The 24687-nt window shown below is 43.0% G+C and overlaps 1 protein-coding gene across 4 annotated transcripts in view; it reads left to right on the forward strand.

Annotated features, from left to right (window-relative positions):
* The window catches only part of HECTD4 (HECT domain E3 ubiquitin protein ligase 4), a 120861-nt gene that overhangs the window by 68411 nt on the left and 27763 nt on the right, over positions 1 to 24687 (forward strand). For all 4 annotated transcript variants that reach the window (XM_081123446.1, XM_081123447.1, XM_081123448.1 and 1 more), the window contains exons 30-53: positions 37 to 172; positions 286 to 427; positions 525 to 691; positions 1877 to 2023; positions 2699 to 2883; positions 3650 to 3803; positions 4879 to 5159; positions 5363 to 5552; positions 6706 to 6787; positions 7817 to 8019; positions 8698 to 8833; positions 9621 to 9803; positions 10279 to 10443; positions 10821 to 10990; positions 11839 to 11954; positions 15481 to 15584; positions 17632 to 17793; positions 17903 to 18051; positions 18316 to 18395; positions 18891 to 19054; positions 19747 to 19984; positions 20998 to 21134; positions 21596 to 21722; positions 23842 to 23979. In XM_081123446.1, the coding sequence (XP_080979572.1) occupies positions 37 to 172; positions 286 to 427; positions 525 to 691; positions 1877 to 2023; positions 2699 to 2883; positions 3650 to 3803; positions 4879 to 5159; positions 5363 to 5552; positions 6706 to 6787; positions 7817 to 8019; positions 8698 to 8833; positions 9621 to 9803; positions 10279 to 10443; positions 10821 to 10990; positions 11839 to 11954; positions 15481 to 15584; positions 17632 to 17793; positions 17903 to 18051; positions 18316 to 18395; positions 18891 to 19054; positions 19747 to 19984; positions 20998 to 21134; positions 21596 to 21722; positions 23842 to 23979 (3756 nt within the window). The remainder of the gene's footprint in view (positions 1 to 36; positions 173 to 285; positions 428 to 524; positions 692 to 1876; positions 2024 to 2698; positions 2884 to 3649; positions 3804 to 4878; positions 5160 to 5362; positions 5553 to 6705; positions 6788 to 7816; positions 8020 to 8697; positions 8834 to 9620; positions 9804 to 10278; positions 10444 to 10820; positions 10991 to 11838; positions 11955 to 15480; positions 15585 to 17631; positions 17794 to 17902; positions 18052 to 18315; positions 18396 to 18890; positions 19055 to 19746; positions 19985 to 20997; positions 21135 to 21595; positions 21723 to 23841; positions 23980 to 24687) is intronic.

The following is a 24687-nucleotide window of genomic DNA, read 5'->3' on the forward strand; positions in this document are numbered from 1 at the left end:
CTGGCAGCTATGTCAACCTTTTCCTCTCTGTTCCAGCCTGTAAATCCGCTTCTGAAACAAAGGTGATATCTCATGCTGTGCGGCAGCCTGTTTTCCTTCGTAGCATGTCGGCTCCCTCTGACCTGGAAATGATCGGTAATGAAGATTTGGAATTTACTAGAGCAAATCAGAGGTAAATGGCTAATGGCCAAGGTTGGATTCCCACAAGCAGTCGAATGCTCTTCATCAAAACAACCCCCCTGAGAGTCTCGTTTTTCCAGCCAACAACTCTTTTCTTTTCTGTAGGCGGCGCCATGTGACCAGCCACCGAAGCAGCTCCTTCACACTCCTGCAGTCATTGGCCATCGAGGACAGCAGGGACAAGCCTACCTACAGTGTCTTGCTGGGGCAGCTATTTGCTTTCATCGGCACCAACCCTGACCAAGCTGTATGTCGTGTTTTTTCCACTACTGATAAATAGCACTGAAAAGCACTGCAGCCCTGCGACAGCAGGAGTCAGGTGTATTCTTTCTTGTGCATTTTAGGTGTCCAGCAGCAGCTTCCTTTTGGCTGCACAGACGAGGTGGCGGCGAGGAAACACTCGCAAGCAGGCCCTGGTCCACATGCGCGAACTGCTGACCGCAGCTGTGCGAGTTGGGGGAGTGACGCATCTTGTGGGTCCAGTGACGATGGTCCTTCAGGGAGGACCCAGGTCAGTTGTTTCTCTTGGTTTATACTGTCCTGTCTGCAATGGGCAAAAGCCCTCCCAAAGATTATTCTTGGGGCCAAATCATAGACAGTGGTATTTGCTTATGTTTTCCCCTAAAATATTATATTTTTATTTTAATAAAAGTAGTTCAAGATTTTGTAAAAAATTCAGCATATATCACAGAAAATAAGTCTCTTTACTCACCTTTTCCTCCTAAATTCCACTTTATTAACAGCTTGTATCAACTACACATACATCAATAGCTGTTTAAGTCTCTGTACACATAAGTGTGTGTGGGAGGATGTTTTTTACTTAATTCAGATTATATTATACATGCCTTACTGTAATCTGAGTTGTTTTGCTCCATATATCTTGGGTATCTCTATCTTTTCATGTCACTACATATAGATCTGTTTTGTAGTTTTTAAGAACCTCATGGACCTCCTTTGTATGGATGCCTGTATTTTATACTATTTAATGCATCCCCTGCTGATGGACACATTGGTTCATTCTTTCTTTACTCTCTCCCCTTTCCTCCCTCCTGTTCTTTTTTCTGTTTTGTTTGTTTTTGCATTAATAATAGTGCTTTAGTCAACATCCTTATACCCATATTTTTGTATACTTTTATGCTTATTTACTGGATTAATTTCTAAAAACATAATTGTAGATACTAATTTTGAAGAAGGTTTTGTAACTTATTTGTGAGGAATTTTTCTAGACTAGTTTCCTACTGGGCTTCAAAGACCTTCAAATAGAAATAGAAAAGGCCTTTCTCTCCAAGTCTTGGGCTGGGACTGCTGGAGGCTCTCTGTGCCTCCTGGCAACTCTCTGAGGAATTCTAGCCAACAGAGGGCAGTGGCTGGAGGAAAATGTGTTAACCAGGAGTTTATGAGAATATCTTGAGAAATTTCTGTCAATTAGGAGAGGCCAGGTTGTTTTTCGTAGGGAGCCCTGCTTAACTTTACCTATCCTAGGATTCCTTAGATTTCTCTTGAGTGGGGGCATTGTCTTTGAGGCACACTTAGAAATCCTGTGGTCCTGCAGTTTGGGAAATAGTGATCTCCAAGATCCCTTTAGTTCTGGATTCGTTAGACACACTTGGGTTTCTCAGAACTCTCCTGCTCTCATGTTCACCATCAGTGTTCTTGACATGGCTCAGGAAGCCTGAGTTTGGTTTTGTTTTCTTAGAATTGAAGAACTAACCTGTGGTGGGATGGTCGAGCAAGTCCAGGAAGCCTTTGGCGAGACCATGACCTCTGTCGTGTCTCTGTGTGCTCGTTACCCTATTGCGTGTGCAAATAGCATCGGGCTCTTGTGCACCATACCTTATACCAGGTAAGTAGGGAAATGCTTTTTATTGTATGTAAGTTATACCGCAGTGTAGTTGATTAAATAAAAGTAATTTTATATTTAAAAAATTGGGTATTTTTACTTTGATTATCCAGTGATATCATTCTGATTAAATGAGCTTGCCTCCTGACCCCTGAAGTCACTATGTAAATTCCTTATTGTTGAGCTCCTACATGATCAGATGTGTCTGTTAGAGATTATATTACATTGTCAGAACGGAGAGGTTTGAAGGAAAGAAAGAGGTCCCTAGGAAATTACTTACAATTTTCACAAAAAAACATTTTGCATGTGTGCATCTCTTTCCTCTTAGTCTCTCAGTTAATAGTTTGGAGGTGTCAAGCACTCATGAAGCCATTCTTTGAGTCCCCTTGTGTAAAATACATAATTTTTTCTATTATAGCCACCTTGAGTTGAGACCCTCAATTTTTACTTTGCTGTTCTGTATGAACAAACCAGAACTTGAAGTTCCTTATTTATGAAGGAAATCCTCTTTCTACAAAAATATATCTATGTTCAGTTATACATGGTAGTGTCCTAAGTTGTAGACAAAGAACTATACCAACATCTTTTCTGTCCTTTGATAACCTGAGTCTTAAGTGAGAGGCTCCTGAGGCCTGGTCAGTTACGTTTGTTCTGAACAACTCTTTCTGCCTGGCCCAGGAGTGAAGAGCAGTGCCTGGTGCGCAGTGGCCTGGTTCAGCTCATGGATCGACTGTGTAGCCTGAGCAGTCAGACTGAGTCCAGCTCCAGTGAGAAACAAACCAAGAAGCAGAAGGTAGCCACCATGGCCTGGGCAGCCTTCCAGGTGCTTGCCAACCGCTGCGTTGAGTGGGAGAAAGAAGAAGGTAAGGAGCAGGATCCCTCTCCCTTCCTCTCTCTCTAAAATCAATTTTAAAAAAAAGAGGCCTAATGGGGGAAGTAGACCAGTGAACATGTAGTTACAGGGTAGTCGATGCCATAATCCAGGTGCATACAAAGTGCTGTGGGACCACAGAGCTTCCTACAGACCAGCTGTGTAGGGATTGGGCAGTGCGTACCAAAGACGGCGACCTGTCAGTTTCCCTGCAGGGTAATGAAGCCTTTCAAGCAGATAAACAGCAATGTAGGCCCAGGGATGCAAGAGATCAGAGAAGTTCAGGAAAAGACACAAAATTTTTGTGGCTTTTATAAGAGATGCTTGGGTGCTGGATTGGGGGGAGACTCTAGAACTACAGTGAAAAAAGAAAGATCCAAAAAGCTCTTATTTTTAAGAAGAGGTAGGGTGTGGATTAAAAATTAATGTTTTCATTGCAGTAAAATTGTGATTCTTCCGTCAATCACAGTCTATTTTATGGTTTTGTGTGGATTAATTATATTTCGTTTTAATTAAGAATAATGTCTTTCCCTGACATTGAATCCTTTTTCAATATTCTGTTACCTTTTTATGTGCAGGTATTAGCTAATGAGGAGATACTAATTGGATGGCTAATGAAATACTGAGCAAGTTAAAGAGAAAATGGGCAAGGGAGTAGGGCTTTAACACAGGGGGACCGAGAGGGAGGACTTTCCAAGCTGGAGGCTCGCCATGGTTCTTGGGGTTTCACCAGGCCTTTTCTTTCTCTAACTCTGAAGGTGGCTCCACAGAGGCCGTGCACTCAGGTCTGGCCCGTCAGGTGTCCAGCCTTCTCACTAACCATCTTGCCCGAGCGACTGAGTGCTGTGGCAACCAGGCTGCGGGGAACGATGCTCTCCAGGACGTCCTCAGTCTTCTCAATGATCTCTCGAGGTAAGGCAGGTCCCGCTGGAGCCCTGGGAGCAGGCAGCTTCCCTCTTGAATGATTGGGGCTCCTTTGGTTGGCCTTGTCTTTTGAAGCACGGAAATTACTAGGCTGTTCTGACATGCTCCTGCCTCAGGAAAAATAGTAGACAATAAAGTCACTGAAAAATAGACCATAAAATAATATGTTATCATTTGCTTTATTAATACTTTGCAGGTACATCTGCTACCCTTTCAAGTCTGTGCATTTGCAGCCAATAACCAAAATCCTTACCCTTGTTATAGCAAGGACCTGTTGTTAACTCACTTTCCCATGCTGTGTCTTTAAAAGAAGATCTCTGTGGAGGTTTAGCACCATCACGTGTGAGTCACGAGGCCCCCCGCACAGGCTGCCTGACGTTTGGCTTCTGCTGGACTCGGTGCTTTCTCCTTAATGACATGTGACAGCTTCACCTATGGCCAATCCTGGGCTGGTGAGGCCTGCACAGCGCTACATGGCACCTCTGGTCTCAGGGTGGTCCTTAAGAAGGATTAACAGATAAGCAGTGAGGCTTCTCGGTTGCATTTCTGTCTTGGTGCTCTGTGAGTCATGCCAAACTACAGGATCTCGTTTAAGTAAACATCGGGGATCAGAAAATATTTTAAAAACCTTTCTTTTTAAGTATTATTGGTCAGTTATGAGCTTCCATTAGATAATTACATAAAACCCTAATTCTCCATCATAAAAGCATAATTCAAATCCATGTCTTCCCGCCTGGCCGGGCGTGGCTCAGCAGTTGAGCGTCGACCTAGGATCCAGGCGATCGGGGTTCAATTCCCAGTCAGGGCACATGCCCAGGTTGCGGGCTGCAGCCGATCAATGACTCATCATTGATGTTTCTATTTCTCTATCCCTCTCCTTTCCTCTCTCTGAAATCAATAAAGATATATTTTAAAAAAACACACAAAAAAACCCAAAAAACAAATCCATGTCTTCCTCAGGAAATCTGAGGCGTCATTGGTTTAACCGCACTTGGGGACCGCTTCTGAATTTCTCTGGGCCACCATTCCTAGCGTGGTGTGCTGTTTCTCCCATCTTTTCCAGGAGCCACATAGGGAAAGCCATCCTCAGCCAGCCAGCTTGTGTGTCCAAGCTCCTGTCCCTGCTGCTTGACCAGCGCCCATCCCCGAAGCTGGTGCTCATCATCCTTCAGTTGTGCCGGGCAGCACTCCCACTGATGAGTGTGGAGGACTGTGGGAACGTGGAGCTCCCGCCATGGAGCTACTCTGTGCCCTCCCTCAACAGTGAGCAGGAGGATCCCAGTGACCCAGCATCCAAGATCGCCTCGTTGCTCTTAGCAAAGCTGGCAGATTACGTGGTCCCAGGTGAGCAGCTTCTGGACAGGAGGAATGGCACTGAAGTGCCTGCTTCTGTGGGTAGTCAGACTGAGCCTTTACGTTCCCACAGTGGCAGCTATGCTTCCTGTGATAAAAGAAATGGAAAAGGGCACGGGAGAGGGGGAGGAAGAGAAATTCCAAAACCAGTGTTCTCCCTGCACGAATGTTGCAATTTTTCTGTTTGCTTAAAGGGTGTCAGACAGTTCTTTCTCCAACCGCTTCCGAACCTGACACCACGTTGACAAAAACCAGTCCCAAGAATTCCTTAAAAGGAGATAAAGATCCTGGGGAAGAGAGTGAAGCAGTGGATGGCAAGCTCTCTATCTTTATCCACAAGCGGGAGGACCAGTCATCTCATGAAGTTCTCCAGCCATTACTAAGGTGACAGTGATTTAATAGCTGCATGTCATCAAGCACTAACTATGTAGAAGGCCCTGTGCTAAGCCCCTTACATATGCTAACTGTCTCAGCCCTCTTAGCAATTCTAAGACAAAATCACTATTGTTACCGATAGAGAAACTGAAGCTGAGCTGAAATGCAGACACAGGCATCTCTATTCACAACTTAACCACATCTCAGTACTGTCTCTCTAAACCCAACTCTCTTGATGGAGAGTTTACAGTGTGACTTGTGCTTTGAGAAGGAATCATGGAAGCAGTGTTATTGGTGTCCTTCAGCTATCAGTAAATTTAAGGATACCATTGACTGTGGGGTGGAGAAATAAGAGGACCTTTTTAAAAGTTTTTATTCATTGAAGTATGAATGGTATAATTGCCCAACAAGGAAGTAGAAATATGTCATTATTGTCCGATGATTATAAACCTGCGGGGCCCTATTAGTGGGATCCAGGACAACAGGAAGGCCAGCCATGGAACACAAGGGAATGTAGAGCAGGTATTTATGTCTCAGGTGGAAGAGTCCTCTCTTTAAATAAATGATTTCATGATGATGTTATCTTCATAATTGGGTCCCTTGTCTGCCATCATGGCAACTGAAAGCATTAATGGGCTGCTGGCATAAATTAAACAGGATCAGGGCCGGTCAGTGCTTAGATGAGGAAATCTCCAAGAAATATCTTGGGCATTGCAAAATGTCATAGTGTAAATTTGGTGGCAGAGGAAGCTGAATTATTAGAAAGGGAGATCCAGTCATTCCCACCAAGGCATCGACTCTATGCTGTTGATAAACTCCCCTACTTTGGGATTGTGGTCACTTAATGAGTGCCTGGTGTGTGCCCGGCCTTCCCTTTATTATAGGTTCAGGCTCTCAATTTCATTCAGCTCTTTAGTTTGTACATCATTTTCACATAGGTTTTTAATTCTTTTTAAACTCTAAAAACAGCTGTTGTTTTGATTCCTTAAAGTGCTATAATTAAGCAATAGAAGATCATTTTATTTTTGGGAGAATGAGTCTTACTGTGGATTTTAAAAACCTATAATGGTGGCCTGACCATTACTGAGTTGCCTCATGGCATGCAGCCCCCACCTTTGACCATGCCTGTAAGATCCTTGCCTTTCTTTCCTTCCCTTTTTAGTAGCTCTGAAGGACGGCCCTTCCGACTTGGTACGGGTGCCAACATGGAGAAAGTTGTGAAAATGGATCGAGACATGACCAAGGTAACCCTAATATGGAGACACCTGCTCTGACAAGACCCACGATTAAAGAACATTGCCCTGCTTCAGGTTTTCACAAGAAATTTTTTTTTAATGAATTCAAGTTCCCACAAAGATGCAGGGTAAGACATTGAAGTCAGTGGCTTAACTGGGGCCATTTTCAAGAGAAGTAGTCAAATCAATTTATCATTAATGTTAAAATGTAAAAGAGAACTCTTGATTTTGGCCTAGAAGTTTTTTCTTAGCTCTGTTAGGAAAGTTTTACAGCCTAAAAATACTTTAAAAGTAATAATAGATGAAAGGCGGTTAAAGAGTAATAATAGATAATAAGAAAAAAAGACAAATAGCCCATCAAAATATTAAAAACATGCACAGGCTCACAAATTATACAATATATAAATAAAGGAAAGGAATAAAAACAGTAATGTGTCATTTTTCACCTGGCAGATGGGTAAAGTTAAGAAAGATTGGCAGTACCCATTATTTGCAAGGTGAGGGTATGGAGGCATTCTCCAGAGTCCAGAGAAAACCATGCTCTTCACAGCTTTGTTTGTAAAGAGCAAAGTAGAATATGTGTACATATAAATAGGGGAGTGGTTAAAGAAATTGTTATATGTCAATGATATCTCAATATTTAAATTATAAAAAAATTATACATTGTTATATTCACATAGTAAAATACTGTACAACTATAAAAAAAAGTCAGATAACTCTTTATGTACCAACATAGGAACACGTTCATGGTATTTTGATAACTGGTAGAAATAAATGGAAAAACTGTATATGTAGGGTGATCCATGATTATGTAAGTCAGAATTTGCATGGAAAACATCTAGAAGACTAACCATTATCTGTGTCTACGTGAGGACATGGGACGTTGTGGGGAATTTCCCTTCCTACATATAATATCTTAATATTTGAATTTTTGAAAATGAACCTGGATTGGTTTGGTAATTGGAAAAACAGGTTTTACAAAGTATAGTGATGAGACGAGTGACATGACTATCGAGAACTCTTCAAACTGCCCTGCAGGGTGGCTGCTGTGAAGTGATCACAGAAGAGGCTGCCGCTGCTCTCCGGAAAGCAACCAAGTGGGCACAGTCGGGCCTCATTGTCAGTGTCGGGCCACCGGTAGAATCGGTCAACCCAGAGACTGTGAGTGGACTGTCCACGGGTGACAAAAAGAAAACCGCACAGACCTCCATTTGCCGAGAGAGGAACTCCGATCTTGCGAGGTAAAACCTTTCATAGGGTTGAGCCCGTCCACACACTTCTCACATTTACTTTGTGATGGGTTTGTTTTTAGGGTTTTAATTTTATATCAACCCCTTGACCTGCTGGAAATGGGGACTGAGGGCTTAAAATACTCACCTGAGGTTGTGATGGACGAGCAGGGAGACCCTCCTGGCTGAGAGGACAACCTATAACCAGAGGATTGTTGTTCTGAGAAAGGCCACTACCAGAAGCACCAGCCACAGTTGTCTTGAGTGTTAGTGAACTCTGGCCTTGCTGCCTTTACTTCTTCCAAACAGTACTTTGCACCATCCCAGCTGTATACATAACCCTCTTTCTGGGAGAGGAAAGGATGAATGAGTGTTGACTCTGGGGAGTTTGTGCCAAGTGTTCTGTGCTTTCGAGCAGGCGCAGATAGATACAGGCAGTACCTCTTCTCGAGCCTGAGGACTTACACAGTCAAAGGTTGGGGTCCATTGTTTCAGAGGAGTCTTCAGTTACCAGAGAGAATATGAGAGAGGTGATTTCTTCCCAATGAAAACAGCTTTTTCTCAATCAATGCAATCTCTTTTCTTGTATAAATAGAAAATGTTTTCATCCGAGCCCAATACTAAAGCCATTTCTTCCCATTCTTAACCATGGCACTGGGCACTGATAGCTTTCCCCATTGGCACTTGCAGGACTGACCCCGTCCGCCCCTTCATCAGTGGGCATGTGGCAAACAGCATGGCAGCAGAAGTGATCGCCTTGCTGCATAGCTTGCTGATGGCCCCTGAATCAAACGCCGCTCAGATATGGACCACTACAGCAGAAAAGGTCAGTGTGGTGTCCCTGCCTAACTGAGGAAGGGAGGTAGGGTTCCTTTAGAATCATGCCTCACAGGGGACATTTTCAGTAAAGTGGGATTTCCCAGATTGGCCAGTTATGCTTGTACCTGTTTTTCCCCTTGAATTTGCTTTGATTTAGTAGTTTCAACTCTTGACCTACATCTCCTGTCACTGCCAGTTCTAATCTTGCAGAAGACAGAACAGAGTTCTCAGGGAAAGAATGGCACCCCTTGTTTCTCCTCTTGCTCATGTTCTAGTAGTACCAACATTAGGAAACCACGCAGCCTTGGTTATTGCATTTGTGAAGGGTACTTGCTAAGTCTACAGAGGCCTCTGTGAGTTACGCTTCCTAAGTGCTCTGTCAGTAATTCATCATTACCAGTGAAGCTGGAAATCTGTAATCAGTTCCCCTTTCCCATAGTCATTCGTCAAGTGAACTCTATGTACCGTGTCCTAAAGGTAATGGGTGATGAGACGTGGGCAGTATGCCGTAATGGTTTTCCTTCAGATAAGTTTTTGCTTTGCTTTAGGGATTTTATTAACGCATCGTTATTGCTCCCATATTTTGAGATTGTGTATTTCCAGTTCTGCCCAGTTACCTAAGGCAAATATGGCAGGAATCCCAGTGGTCTTGCCTAATAGTTATTTCATTCCCCCCCCCCCCCCAGTTCCTTCAGCACATGGGTCCTAGTCACTGTCATAGACACTTCATCTCCCTTAGTATCAAAATGACCAAAGCTCTGACTCCTCCTCCACGGGCTGCTGCTTATGTTTAGGTTCTGTCTCGTGCACTGATGTACATTCCACAACTGGGGAAATATGCAGAAAGCATTCTGGAAAATGGAAGCAGTAGTGGCAGAAAACTCGCCAAACTTCAGAGGATTGCCCGCCAGGCTGTTGCCGCACTGTGTGCACTTGGAGGCTTCAAAGAGACAATCAAGACAGGGTCTGAGGTTCAGGTAACCAGCCACCCTGTCCTCCCATCATTGCTTTTTCCCAAATGTGAGAATCCATTGATCAATTGACCATCTGTAAGATGAGTGTTGTCCACCTAGTTGGACAAAAATCCTTGGTCCTTCAAGCTAAATAAGGAATCTGAGAAACTCGTGAATTCTAATCCCCATTGTTGCACACTATTTAAATATTAGAATAATACTGTGTGGTGTTAACTGTAATATTTGCATCCCGTGGTGTCGTTAATATTGGCAGTATTTTAGAATTGAAAGTTTTGAGATTAAATCATACCGTGGTCACCTTAACAGGTTTTAGGACCTGTTGCTGTAACTCATGTTCAGGACTTAGTGTCAGCATCATAATAAATTGTTACTGTAATGCCCATAATGACAGCTGTGAACTTACTCTTCCTACTTGTCACCTGTAGAGTTGCTTGACTGTCAGAGCCTGTAGGTGGTGCTGATCCATCTGTGTCTCTAGGTTTTAGGCAGAGGAATATCAGGAAGCATCGGAATAGTGGCTTCTATCAATGAACAGGAAGGTATAGCTACAGTCAGATTCCCACCCATAGACTGTAGAAAGACTTCGCAAGCATCAGACACACTGACTATTCCGTTGTCTAGACTTTGTGTTCCAAGATCTGAGGTAAGGTGATTTTAAATGCATTATAAAGTGTCACTGCAAATGGCAACCACACTGTGATGAGTAGTATGCACAGTATGGAAGTACAGATACTGGTTGTCTTAAATTTACTTGCGATGTGTATTTATTTATTGGGTATGATTATTTAATAGTCACATCTGTGTGAAAATTCTTATCTCAATGCCAAAATTCAATTCTTGGGTTAGAAATATTTCATTGTGTTGTATTTTTAATTGTCTTGGTCTAGTTTGTAATTTTCTGTATGGTGATTTTATTTTTTTAACTGGTATTTTGAGAATTAACTCCAGATAATAACACCCTCATTTCTTATAAACTAACTACTTGAATTTAACTTTTTGCCATGCCCCCCCCACCATCAGGCATTGCCTCTTCATAAACTGTCCATTACTGAGAAGGTAGTACAGGCAGTCCAGTCCATGTTGCTTCCTCAGGAGGGAAGTCTCTCTATTCACACCTCACTTCCTGCAACAGGAGATGGGTCGGCTCCTGTGATGGCAGTTGTTCGGCTCCTGGCTGAAATAAGAACAAGGTGAGCACCCTCCAAAGACCCCCTGATGTGCCGAGATGGTATAGGCTGCAGAGGCAGGGTCCTTGGTGGGGCCCTGCACTCTAGGCTTGGTGGGCCCCCAATCTTTGCACTTTGTAATAAAGTTGAGCTGTTCCCCTATAAAAATAAATAATCAAAATGTGCTGTATGGAATGCATACAGAAGGTTCCCCTGATTTGCTTTGGTAAAAGCACTTAGTTCTATCACAGGAATTCCTCTGTCACTTGGCCTCTTTTAAATGGTTCAGGAAACCTTAGTATGTATGCACCTGCTCCATCACTGTCCAGACTGGTAACGAGAAACCTAGGGAATGCTCACAAGTGTTGGCGTTGGAAAGAAAAGCAGTCTTTTCCTGCAGATACATCCATTTACCATTAAACAACAGAAACAAGTTTCACTTTTGATAATAAGACTTCTCAGAAAGCTCTCGTGTATTTTGAATCAGGTGAGAATGAAAACAATACAGATATTCCAAGTGTCTGAGTTCCTCTTGTTCCCAAACCACTAATATTGCCCATGCAGCGCAGTTTAGGGAAAGCTTTTGAGACAATGCAGATTTCTCACCTGGCACTTTGTGTCTCCATTTAATGGAGGAGACAACCGTTTTTCCCTTTTCTGATTGGCTGTGCAGTGTCAGCAGTTACTATGTGGGAAAAGAAGTTATTTATGTATTTCCAGACCAATCCAGTTCAGAAAAAAGCAAGAGGAAGGGGGAGTTTGAACCTTGTTGTAAATTAGGGGACAAAATTGATTGAAATGTTTTTCACAGTTGACTTTTTAGAGAATGAACATTGATGACTTTGAAATATTGTAAATCTTTTAACATTAAGAGCATGCCTGGTCATGGCCCAGCTTTTAGAAGACAGCTTATTTTGTGAAGAATTCATACAACAGTGCCCAGCAGCTGTTGAAGTTCTTAACCTAGTAGCCCAGGAATGCAGTGCTGGTGAGTACCTGTATGGGAAGTGTCTTACCTTATCTTACTGAGTTTTTGTCAGCACATTATAATTTGATAACAGAAATAGGTACTTCTCAGGTTAACTTAAGGACCATGTCAGAGTTCTTTTCCTCCATTTATATTAGTTCATTGCCTTTATTTCCCTGTTAGATCCGTTTATGAATGGTCCTTAGGGATGGAGATACTTGCTGACTATTGCGATCAGCTGCATTTGAATTCAAAGTCAGGAGTTTGCATTAACACCCACCTTTATGCGTGTGTGTGTGTGTGTGTGTTTCTTTGCGTGCTTACGAAAAAGTTTAAACAAATACAAAAATAGGGAGACTGATATAGTGAACCCTCATGTTCCCATCACCTGGTTTCAATAGTTATCACTCATGGCCAACCCTGTTTCATCTATGCTGTACCCTCCTGATTGTTTTTAAGCAGATTTTGAGATACTTTATCCGTAAATATTTTTGTATGTGTGTCTAAAAAAAATAAGGACTCTTAAAAAAATAACCACTATGCCATGATCACATCTAAAAAATTAACAGTAATTTTTTAATATTATTAAATATCTATTCAATGTTCAGCTTTCTAATTCTCTCAAAAAGTCATACTTGTTTTTACATTTGTTTATTTGAATCAGGATCCAAGCAAAGTTGATACAGTAATTCATTGCTGTGTCTTTTAGATTTCTTTTAAAATCTAGATTCCCCTCAGTATCATTTTTTCCCTTGCGATTTATTTGTTGAAAGGTTTCCCACAGTCTGGGTTTTGCCGATTGTATCCCTCTGGTGTCATTTACTGTGTCCTTTTGTCCTCAGATTTCCTGTAAACTGGTAGTTGCCTGGGTGCTTTAAGTGAAAGTTCATGCTTTGTCCCAAGGATATAATTGGACCCTGTATGAAATGGCTCACAATTGGGGCGGCATTGGCTCCTCACTCTTCCAGTAGCAGCATTCTCATCAGCTGTGAGGGAGAAATTAGCCTTGAGCTTCCTGAGCAGTTTTTGTTTATGCTTCTTCTGGTCGCCTTGTTCACATTACTTACTGGTCCTCGTTTTGGTTGCATTTTCAGTCACTGTGTAATCTCGTTTCTGCCCTTTCCCACGCAGTGGTGATTTCTGGCGTTGTTGCCTTTCAGCGTGTCCTCTTTTGTACCTGTTTTACTTCTCAAGTCCCCTTCTTCTAACACACGTAGAGCTGTGGAGCCAGGGACTTGTTAAAACTCAGAGAAACCCCGAGAACAGAGAAACAGGACAGAAGAGAAGGACTTTGCTAGACTTCTTAGGCGAAGTTACTTCTGACTAATTTTTGCCCGTAATTTAATGTTATACTTGTGATAGGTCCTTAGTTCCCTGCCTCTGCTTTTTAATATTCTTGGTTTAGGTTGCATATAAGACACTTTTGAATGATTTTAGCAAGCATATAACTTGCGGAATTAATCGCTTGCTTTTCTATAGGACTCTTCCTGAGTATCCTCTTTTATACATTTTATGAAATAAAGAGGTCTTAATCTGTGAAATTAACTTCAGTGCTCAGTATATAGACTAGAAATTATAATAATTTAGAGCAGTGATCTCAAATGGTTTTACTAACATCCCGCCTAACCCCTTTTTCCTAGTGGAAAAGAACTCTGTGGTGACAGAGGGTTGGAGAGAAACGTATGAGAAGTACTTAGTAATTGCTACAGAAGAGAAGACTATAAGCTTATATACATCGATTTATATTCTAAAATAGCACCCTGTGTTGTCAAATATAAAGTTGCTGATTCCCCATTTACCTGTAAACCCCTCCCCCACAGCATCTGGGTTACTTTGCAAAACAACAGTGGATGCTCATAGCCTTCAAGGAGTCATAGACATGCTTAGAAGAAATGATGTTTCATAAAGAAGATTCAAGGTGGTGGGTAGAAGAGAAAGTTCTTTGATTTTTATTTGTAATGTGTTAATATTTTTTATTTCATATATGAAAATGTTATAAAATTTATAGGCAATCATATTATCGAGTCTCTAAAATGAAAAAAAATTCAATGAATTCCTTCCATTATTTTACTATGTGGGATGAAATAAGATTTGACCATTGTAATTTTAACTAACTCATATCTAAATGTTATAGTTTCTCCAATCCAAAGAAGAGTATCTAATTCCATTTGATGTAGGAAGATGGTGCTACAGAGCTTTTTTCCATGAAGAAATATTCCTGAGAAGTTAACTTAATCCCTTGGCTGAAGTAGCATAGGAAACAGATTTTGAAACTGAAGAAAAGTCTTACAGAAACCAGAAAAAGTCCTCAATCTTATTTTGTGCTCAGAGGTCCGCCCAGACCCACCTTCTCTGGCTGCCTCTCCTGTGCTGTCCCAGCTTCTGTGTGGGCCGTCCTGCCCTCAAGGCCCAGGCCTGGCAGCTGTTCCTCTTAGAAGGACCCCAGCCTCACGAATATGCCAATTTTAAAACCATCGTCATTATTCACTCTGGATTCAGTTCTCCTCTCTGACTTCCCTGTTTTACGTGATACTCAGACTGTTTTTGACATGTTAATACAAAAACTTTTCATTTTGATGAAGTCCAGTTTATCTAATTTTCTTTTACTTATTTGTGCTTTGGGTGTCATATCTAAGAAACCACTGCCCAATCTAAAGTCATGAAGATTTATACCTACATTCTCAGAGTTTTATAGTTATATAGCTATAGGTCTTTTTAGGTCTTTGGTCCATTTTGAATAAATGTTTGTGTGTCATGTAAGGTACTCCTGAGACATGACTCTTGACTATTCTATTTTCATAGTGCCAAGTGACTCAGAATTCCCTTTCTCCTCTGCTTATTGAAATCCTGTGTTTTCCAAGGTCTAATTTAATACTGTCTTCATTAAGCCTTTCTGGATCCTGGAATGAAGTCACCACTCACTCATCGAGCCTGTGTTTGTGCCTTATATCATATAATAACATACTACAGCCTTGTACTATGTTCTGTATTATATGTATGTAGGCCTGTGCATGTCTTATCTCTGTTCCTGGATTGAGGACTTCTGCTCTTGTATCTTTGTACTCTCCAGCATCTAGCACTGTGCCTTGCATATAGGAGATGTTCAGTTGGTGTTGGACTTTTAAAAAATCCACTTAGAGTAATAGCCTTCATTTGTTAGATGATAATAACAGCTTTCATTTGAGTGTTTGCCCCATGCAAGGGACTTGGTTAAAGCCTCTCCTGAATTTTTCATCTCATCTTCACAACCACCCTGTGAGGCACAGGCACTGTTATGCTCCCTGTACTGGAAGTGAGATGTCAAATATTGAGGAAGGAAGTCAGATTCTGAACCCAGGCAGCCCAGCTCAGATCCCTGTGCTCTTGGCCCCATTGCTCTGCTGCTGAGCTACGTGGAGTAGACAAAGATGGCTGAGGATATTTGCTCTTTTGTAAGAATTTGAATAATCTCTGCAAGCATTTTATTGCTTTGACCCTACTCCAAAAGAGCTGGAGCCCTCTCAGGGTTGTAGGACCTGTTTCCACATATTTGCTGTGTCCCCTCCAGGAGAGCGCCTGGCCGTCGTGGAGGTGCAGTGCGAGCGGCTGCGGATGCTCTACCGGGACTGCGCTCGGCCCCCACCACCTCCCCTGCAGGCCGACCGGAGACAGGTGAGCCCTCGGCAGGCCCCACGCCTCCTGCCCGAGTGCAGCTCCCAGCACTGAAGACTGTCTGGCTGGCACATTAGTAGTATTTAGAGTGAGCGTTTGCAAAGCCGTTTAGAGGTGTATATTCTGCAGGGACATGCTATCATCTTGGAATGTCAAAGCACATTGATTTGACAGCCTGAGTATTGAGAGATTACAGCAGAGGAGCAGAACTCATTAATTTGTAAATATCCATGTTATCAGTAACAGAAAAAGAAAACTTTTTAAAAGTTTTAGATCTGTAGTCTATCTCATAACAATAAGGATGTGTAGAGAGAGAATGAAGCAGTGATTAAAAAGCGGAAGTTGTAAATTGTTAACGATTAGCTTATCTGTGACTGCCCCCAGCAGCACTCTTCATAATAGCCAGAGAGGGGACACCACCTGAGTGTCCATCAGCTAATGAATGGATGGGTGAAGTGTGGTATATCCATACAGTGGAATACTGTTCAGTCTTCAGAAGTAACACTGTAGTAATACACACTCCAGTATGAGTAAACCTTGAAATTATGCTGAGCAAAAGAAGCGAGTCACAAAAGACCACGTGTTGTATGATTCCCTTTATATGAAATGTCCAGAGCAGGCAAATCCATAGACACAGAAAGCAGATTGCTTGCTGCCAGGAGCTGGGGGTGAGGGGTGGGGAGTAACTATTAATGGGTAAAGGTTTCTTTTAAGGGGGACAAAAATGTTCTAAAATTAGGTCGTGGTGATGGTTGCACAACCCTGAATATCCTAAAAACCATTGAATTGTACACTTTAAATGGGTAAATTATATGTTATGTGGATTATATTTCAAAAAAATCTGTGTATCTTAGTAAGAGTGTATAAAACTTGCAGTATTCTCATAGGTTTGGAATTATTTCAAAAAAAAATTAAATAAATATATATATATAAAGAAATGTCTCCTGAAATCTCAACATCTCCAGTTACCTATAATTTATTTTTTTTAACAAAAATGGGTTTCTGTAGTCCATACTGCTTTGTGTGTAGCTCTTTCCTTTCTGTAGTGAGTATCTTTCCACATCAGCCAATAGAAACTTAATAGTCCAGCATATGCTTGTGCCTCAGTTTACTCACTCAGGTTCTCATTGTTGCAAATCCACATCTTGTCCGGTTTTCATCCTAAAAGTGATCAGAGCATCCTTGGAGCTGATCTTTAAGTTCTTTCTTTAGGATAAAAGTGAAATGGAGGGGTTTTAAAAAATATATGCTTTTATCTGATAGAGAAGCTTGAAATTTTATGATTAGATTCATTAAAAATGACAAAAGTAGAAAACTGAAGCAATCAACCTAACCAAGAAGAAAGGGAGTATAACCATAAACTCCTTTGTTGCTTTGAGCTAAATATTAAGTCATAGTAATATAAATTCTGATTACCGACTGAACTAAAATTTGTCCTATAGCTGCACAGGGAGTATGAGGGGAGGAGGACCTGTGCATGTACATGTGTGTAAGGAGAAGTAGGCAGGTGGGAATTAAAATCTCTTTGTCATAATAGAGGATAAATGATGTCTTAACGGGATATTAAAAATAGCATCTGCCTGGCCAGGTGTGGCTCAGGGGTTGAGCATCAGCCTAGGATCCAGGAGATCACGGTTTGATTCCTGGTCAGGGCACGTGCCCAGGTTGCGGGCTCGATCCCCAGTCGGGGGTGTGCAGGAGGCAACCGATCAATGACTCTCTCATCATTGATGTTTCTATCTCTCCCTCTCCCTTCCTTTCTCTGAAATAAGTAAAGATATATTTTTTAAAAAATAGCATCATAAGCATGGAAGGAGAAATAGAGGTAAATATCAGAGTTAACAGTTAAAAGAGTTCAGAAAGTGATTATTTCTAGAGAGCAGAACTGAGATAGGGAAGGAGACTGCCTTTTTTAAATAAAGAAAAGGTTCCTTTGGCGGGGGGGGGGGGGGGGAGATATGCTGTTAAGTAAAAATTATTTTTCTTCTTTGAGGGAGTAAAGGGTTTGTTTGCAATTCTGTTGAATGAGATTTTTCCCCCAATGCAGCCCAAAGAGATAACTTGGAGCCCCTCGAGAGTGTTCCCACCTGTTCGAGCCTGCATGTTCTCATCACACCTTACTTCTGTCACCTTCCTGGCTGACCCCAGCGCTGGGGGCGGTCTGCCCCGGGGTACCTTTATCTATGCCACTTCACCACTACCAGTTCAGGTGAGAAATCTCATGACACTCTGGCTGTCACCTCTTCAAATTTGAAAGAAAAATCTAATTCAACTGTGCAAGTTGAGCCCTCTGATAGCTACTTCCGGTGTTTCTTCAGGCCCCATCTTTTTACTGGGAAATTGAAATTGTTTCCTATGGAGATACTGATGACGACACTGGACCAATCGTTTCCTTTGGCTTTGCTACAGAAGCAGAGAAGCGAGATGGGGCTTGGACTAATCCAGTGGGCACTTGTCTCTTCCATAAGTAAGTGGCTACTATCACTGTTACTTAACAAAAAGTAGTGAGTTGGGTGCTTTAATACTAAAGTAATATCATTGTAATCTCTATTCCCCCAAATGTGTAAAATACTAGTTGGAAAAATATTCACGTTTAGGGAAAGAGAATCGCTGTTAGGATTTCTCTACTAATTACTTTCATGCCACTGAACCCCCTTGGCCCACTCACTGCTCCCCTGCCTCCGTGCTGGTGGATTAGCCTCATCTTTGACTCCCCTTGTTTTCTCCACAGCAATGGCCGGGCCGTGCACTACAATGGCTCCAGTTTACTGCAGTGGAAGAGTGTCCGCTTAGATGTGACCCTCTCTCCTGGTGAGTGCAGCAGGAGCTTTCTTTTACCCTCTGTATTTCTGTTGTTCCCAGGTTTTGGTCTAAGTAGGTTAAAATTAAATAAGCTTAGCAACTGGAAACAGGCATTTTGTCTTTTAGTGAAAACCAAGCGCTCATCATAGCTGTTTCCTAGTATACGCCAAACCTGTCATTTTATGAGGCCATTACCTTAGAGCCTCATTTGGTAACTGAGGAGTCACATTTACTTCTGTTCCTCTAATTTCTAAATCTTCTATATTGAGAAAATACTACCTTTTTACCTTCATGCCATAAGTAATTGTCCATGTGTCAAAAGAAAAAACTTGTATTCATCCATTCAAAAAATCATACCCAGTGTTTTTCCTTTTTGTCTTGACTGCCAGGAAAATAAAGGCTGAATTTAATGTGTAACCAGTGATGCGTGGCCTTATCAGCATTTGGACATTTATTTAATAGTAAGAGGGGAAAAACACGTTTACTTCCTGTTCTCTGCCACAGGTGACGTGGCAGGAATCGGCTGGGAGAGAACTGAGGGGACTCCACCTCCTCCGGGGCAACCAGCCAAGGGCCGGGTGTACTTCACATACTGCGGGCAGCGCCTCTCACCCTATCTCGAGGACGTCTCTGGTGGGATGTGGCCTGTAGTTCACATTCAGAAAAAGGCAGGTTATCTTGTTGGGACGGAAAACAAATTCTCCTTAGTACTTTAGAAGATGCTTAACCACATTGGAAGGGGGAAATCTACTTTACTTAGTCCACCAATTCAAATGTTAATCTCATCCAGAAACTCCCGCCCAGTCACGTCCAGAAATAATGGCTAATCTGGCACCGTGTGGCCAGCCAGGCAAGCTACGCATAAGACTAATCATTACAGTGTGTTTGCAAGTTGTAGACTTTATGAAACCAGGTATCAAGCAAACCTGATCACGTCCTCATTACCCTGAGGAAGTGATATTTGAGCCAGATCTGGAATATTTATTGGTCTTACTAGACAAAATTGTAAGAAAGTATGTTCCAGGTGAAGGGAACAGCATATGCAGTGGCATCAAGTAGAAAGGAACAGTGTTGGAAACAAGAAAGGTCACTGTGGGTAGCAAAGAGTGTGAGAGCACGAGGTGAGGGTAGGCAGGGCTCTGAGCACTGGTGTGCTCAGTTACACCAGCCCCTTGGCTGCCCCATGGCTGGGACCATTCTTACGGTTTGACATTTAGTGAGGGTCACCTCAGGGTGTTAAAAATATATAAGCTTAAGTTCTCTTAAATCCTTTATTTCCCATCCTTTCCAGAACACCTCAGGGTGTTAAAAGTATATAAGCTTAAGTTCTCTCAAATCCTTTATTTGCCATCCTTTCCAGAACACCAAGACTCGAGCTAATTTTGGCTCCCGCCCGTTCGCCTATGCCGAAGGGCAGGCCCACCGCAATGCCGCTGACCTGTGCACTGACCTGGCAGAGGAAATCAGCGCCAACTTCGAGGCCCTGCCCTTTGCCATGGCATCTGACAGTGATAATGATGCTGGCACCAGCATTGCTTCAGACCCGGGCACTCATGGGCCACCATGCCGGATTGCGGCTGTGGCCACCGCTCAACAACGTAAGCCACCTCCTCCTAGGGCCCTACTGCATCCTGGGAATGGGAATGCTGTTAGTTCCAGAAGTCCATTGAACATGGGCGCATTTTGATGCCCGTGGGGAGTAGGGTAACTGGCCCGGTGAAAGGAAATGGGGAGTAGGAGGAAGCATAGCAGACTGGAAAGTGCATCTCTCATATACAGGAAGCCTGCCACCACTCAGTGCCACGTGGAATGTGGCCACATGGAAGTGCAAGCATGAAAGACTGTCCATTTTTTATGAGATAAAAACTCCAGAATTTTATATGAAATCTCCTCATTTTAAAATGTTAATCATGCCCGGCCAGGCGTGGCTTAGCAGTTGAGCATCAACCTAGGATCCAGGAGATCGCAGTTCGATTCCCAGTCAGGGCACATGCCTGGGTTGCGGGCTCAATCCCCAGTCGGGGGTGTGCAGGAGGCAACCGATCAATGACAACTCTCTCATCATTGATGTTTCTGTCTCTCCCTCTCCCTTCCTCTCTCTGAAATCAATAAAAATATATAAAATAAATAAAATAAATAAAATGTTGATCATTTCTTTGAATCATTTTAAAACTGAGGTCATCAAAGAATAATAAAATGGTGATTGTGGAATCCAGGTGGTGGGTATATAGGTGTGCACTAAAAAGCTTTCTATTATTTGAAAAATTTCATAGTCAAAATGAATATAACTGAGCTTTTCTAACTAAAGATGTCTCTAAGTCATATTGGCCCCTTGGGATACTGGTTTGCAGACGGTCTTAAGTGTCTAATTCTTATGATGAAGAACTTTCTAGATTCTTCTGAGTTGAATTATACCTATAAAACCTATTGTAGGATACAGGGTAATTATAAATAATTAGTTAGTCCCTGGCTCTGCCCTTGAAAATCCCTACAAGTCCTAGGAGTCTTTCTATCATGTAAATGAAGAGAATCTGATTTGTCCAGGTGAGAAGTGCATGATTTTTCTGGCCTGCTCTTGCCTAGAATTCACTGTCATTGTGCTTTGTTACAGAATACGACAGTGACACTTCCTGTCATTACAAAGTAGAGCTTAGCTATGAGAATTTCATCACCTCTGGCCCAGACCCCCACCCACCTCCCATTGCAGACGACGAAAGTGATGACGATGACGACGATGACGTCCCACAGGTAGGAGACCCAGAGCATCCACTTAGCTTCCTGCTGCCCACAACAGGCCACGCGAGGAATAGTTTTGATTGGAGCGTGCAAGGCTGGAATTGTTACACTTTGAATGATGTCGTTGGGTTTCAACAGTGACTCTGGAGTGCTTGCTTTTCTAAACTACACATCAATAGAAATGTCTGTTGGGCTCTTTTGCCCAATACTTGCCTGGATGTTGGAGAAACAATTCAGCAGTAAAGTAATTCAAATAGTAATTCAGTAGTAAAGTTGGTTTTAGGGGGAAGGAGGGAACCACCCCAGTCTAGCTGTTACCTCCCCTGGCAACTGAGGTATACTGAATTGTGGTCCACGCAGTGTTTCCTTACTGGCCTGTGAGGGGTGAAAACCTCAGGGGTGAGAGCTGTAAGTTGGGGCAGGACCAATGCCTGCACGAGGTACTCGCTGATCGTGAGTTTGCCTTCTTCCAGGAGGACCACTATGCTCTGCTGGTGAAAGCGTGGGAGACCAAGGTTTTTCCTACTATCCGAAGACGCTTCCGCAATGAAGCAGAGCGGAAGTCGGGCCTGGACCAGATCAAGGGTGCTCTGCAGCTAGGTCGGTGGTTACGTTCCCCTGTGGGGCTCACTTCATGCTTTGAAGACATGTGTTTAGGTGACACAGGATGTAAATCAGGAAAGGGAAGCTCATCTCAATGTGGGATAGACTAACAGTGTCTTCTACCTGTGCCTTTACTGAGCTCCATGGCCTTGGCTTTCACTTAATAAAGGTAATGCCAGATTCCTTCCTGCTGGCCTCGAAGCAGCAGCACCCGTCATCCAAGTGAGGAGGGTTTTCTGAGTGAGGAGGGCTTTATTTCAGTTGCTTTTTTATTGTCATCAGTTCATTCACACATCTCTCCATGCATGCAGCACGTGCCTCCCAGTGCCAGCCCTGTGCTGGGGAATGAGGACTCTTCTGTGACCAGGATCGAGCTGGTCCCTCTCTCTGACCTTACATCCTAGTGGGAAGCAAGTAATGAAACGACAAACTGCATTGTCATGAGGACAGATTAGGAAGTGGCAGCATAGGTGCCAAGGGCAGCCCAGTCCTGCAAGGAGCTAATTCAGCAACCACAAGGTTGAGTTTAGAAAAATGAAGCACTATGTGTTCAGGGAGCCTGGTGTCTCTTACTGCTTTGGGAGAGAATAAAAAAGGGGAGAGAGACTTTACAGCATGTGCATGGAAGGCTCTTATATATGATCATTGGTTGCTGTGCCTTTATTTCCACATGGTTCTGCTTAAATTAGGATCTTTTTTCTTTTACCATTTGTTCGCAGACCATTCTGAATGTCTGTGGCCAAGTGTGCCGTGTCCTCCGCTCCCAGCTCAGAGGAGGGAAAGGATAGGCAGCAGAGCAGGAAATGTGGTTACCCCGGGGTGGCTGCGACTCCTGGCACGTGACTCCGCCCGAAGCACCTCTGGGCCCTGATACATCTTCCTCAAGTGTTCTCTTGGGACCCATCTGTGTGACCATGGCCAGTCAGCTGAACTAGATTAATTTAAACTTAAAACACTTGCCTTCCAAATACAGCATCCTTCAGCATAGTGGCAGCAAACCTGCAGGAGGATGGGGAGGGTCGGGAGATGGCTCATGGCACCCAGAGGATACCTCCAAGAGGCCGGGCTCATGGCGGTTAATGAGTCATCTCTATGCTGGTCTGGTTGGGTCTGGCTTTCTCCCAGCTCCCGGTGCCTGCTCAGCACATAGCACAGTATTTTTCCTGCTCCCCTGTATTCCTTTGGAAAATGTGGCGAGATTACTTTTCCATAATCTTCTCATATCAGCCCCATTTCCTGTTCTCTCTGACATGTGTTTCTCTAAGCACCCTTCTCTGATTTCAGCCCCCTTCTAAAGAGTGCTCAGAAAATTGCTCTGCCTTTTCATTACCGCAAGGCCAGTAAGTAAAGGAGTGGTAGATGGTGTGGTGGCGATAAGCCTTGTTTAAGAGCAGACGCTGTCAACGCCCACTGTTTGACCCATTCTGTGTGGGAGCTGAGGTGGCCACAGCAAAGGAAGATGTCGTGCCCCACCTCCCTCCGCCCCACAGTGCAGTTGTCTTCAGGGCTTTGGATATGTACTGACTTGGTTTATTAATTAATACTTGCTGTTGCTATTGAGCATATGATGTGTTCTCCCCGGGAAGGAGGAACAGAGCAGATGCCAGTACTGGATAGAAGCAGTTATGTAGCTCTCTGTCTCTCTTCACTAAGCAGTACGCGTTTATTGTAGTAAAGATCAAACTCAGCTCAGAAACGTATAAGGGAGGAGAAGAGTTCCCCTCGCTTTCTCCTTACTCTTCATTCGTCCTACTGTTGGTTCTTTGACCAAACGAAAATGAAATGACTGCATAATATGCATCATTTAACCATGCTGTATTGATGAATATTTTTGTTATTTCCATTGTTTACTATATTTACTAGCAACGCTACACAGAGTCCTTTGCACATTTGTGCTTGTGTTTCTGTGAGAGAGACTGGAGCGATTCCTAAAAGTAAGGCACTGAGTACTTGAAACTCGGTAGACTCTGCACAGCTACCTTCCCCAAAGGCTATGTTTTCCCAGCAGTGTGTGAAAGATTTGCTCATCGCTTCATTTTAGGAGTAAGCCAATGTCATGATTGACCTGAAGATCATGTGCCCTCTGGGGACTTAGCAGTGCTGTTCTGTTTTCCAGGCATGGTGGACATTGCCCGGCAGACAGTAGAATTCCTATACGAGGAAAACGGCGGCATCCCGAGAGACCTTTACCTCCCCACCATTGAAGACATCAGAGACGAGGCAAACAAGTTCACAGTTGATAAAGTTCGAAAAGGTTTTGCTTTCCCCTTACTTCACCTATGAAATGCCCTATGAAATGAGACATTGAGTTTTCACAAGCACGCGTGTGAGCCAAGCAGCTGCTGGCTCTCCTAGGACAGCTCTCCTTACTGAGTGACGTGACCTCTTCCCAGCTCTCCCGTGAGGCCCTGCAGCTTCCTGGTGGGGCACAGGGAGACACTGACTGGCCTCTGGTGGCCTTGCTCATTCCCAGAGCTCACTGGAGTGGGCAAGGTGAGACAGGGCAGCAGCACAGAGAGAGGAGTGGGCGGGGCGGAGGGTTCCACGTGGATCTCTCAGGCTTAGTGCTGGCTGCTGAGTGAAAAAACCAGGACTATGTGGTTCTACTGTGCTGTTTAGAATTTTCATAGAATGAGTTTATTCTTTTGATTAAAAATCTGTCACATTTTGAGGAAATAAAAATATGGAAAAGCACAAAAAAGAGAATTTAAAACCACTCATGATTAGGCCTTCATGAAAATATTTGAACATCATGGGCAGGGGCAGGAATGTATATTTTCTTTTTCTTTACTTCTTTTTACTTGAGATCTAATTCACATACCATAAAAGTTACCCTTTTAAAGCATACAATGTGGCAGTTTTTAATATGTAAACAGAAATGTACAATCACCAAACCATCACCTCTAGTTCAAGAACATTTCCATCTTCCAAAAAGAAAGAAGTTCTGCACCCTTTCCACTCC

Source organism: Miniopterus schreibersii (genome assembly GCF_964146895.1).
Source record: "Miniopterus schreibersii genome assembly, chromosome: 20".
NCBI classification, from domain to species: Eukaryota; Metazoa; Chordata; class Mammalia; order Chiroptera; family Miniopteridae; genus Miniopterus; species Miniopterus schreibersii.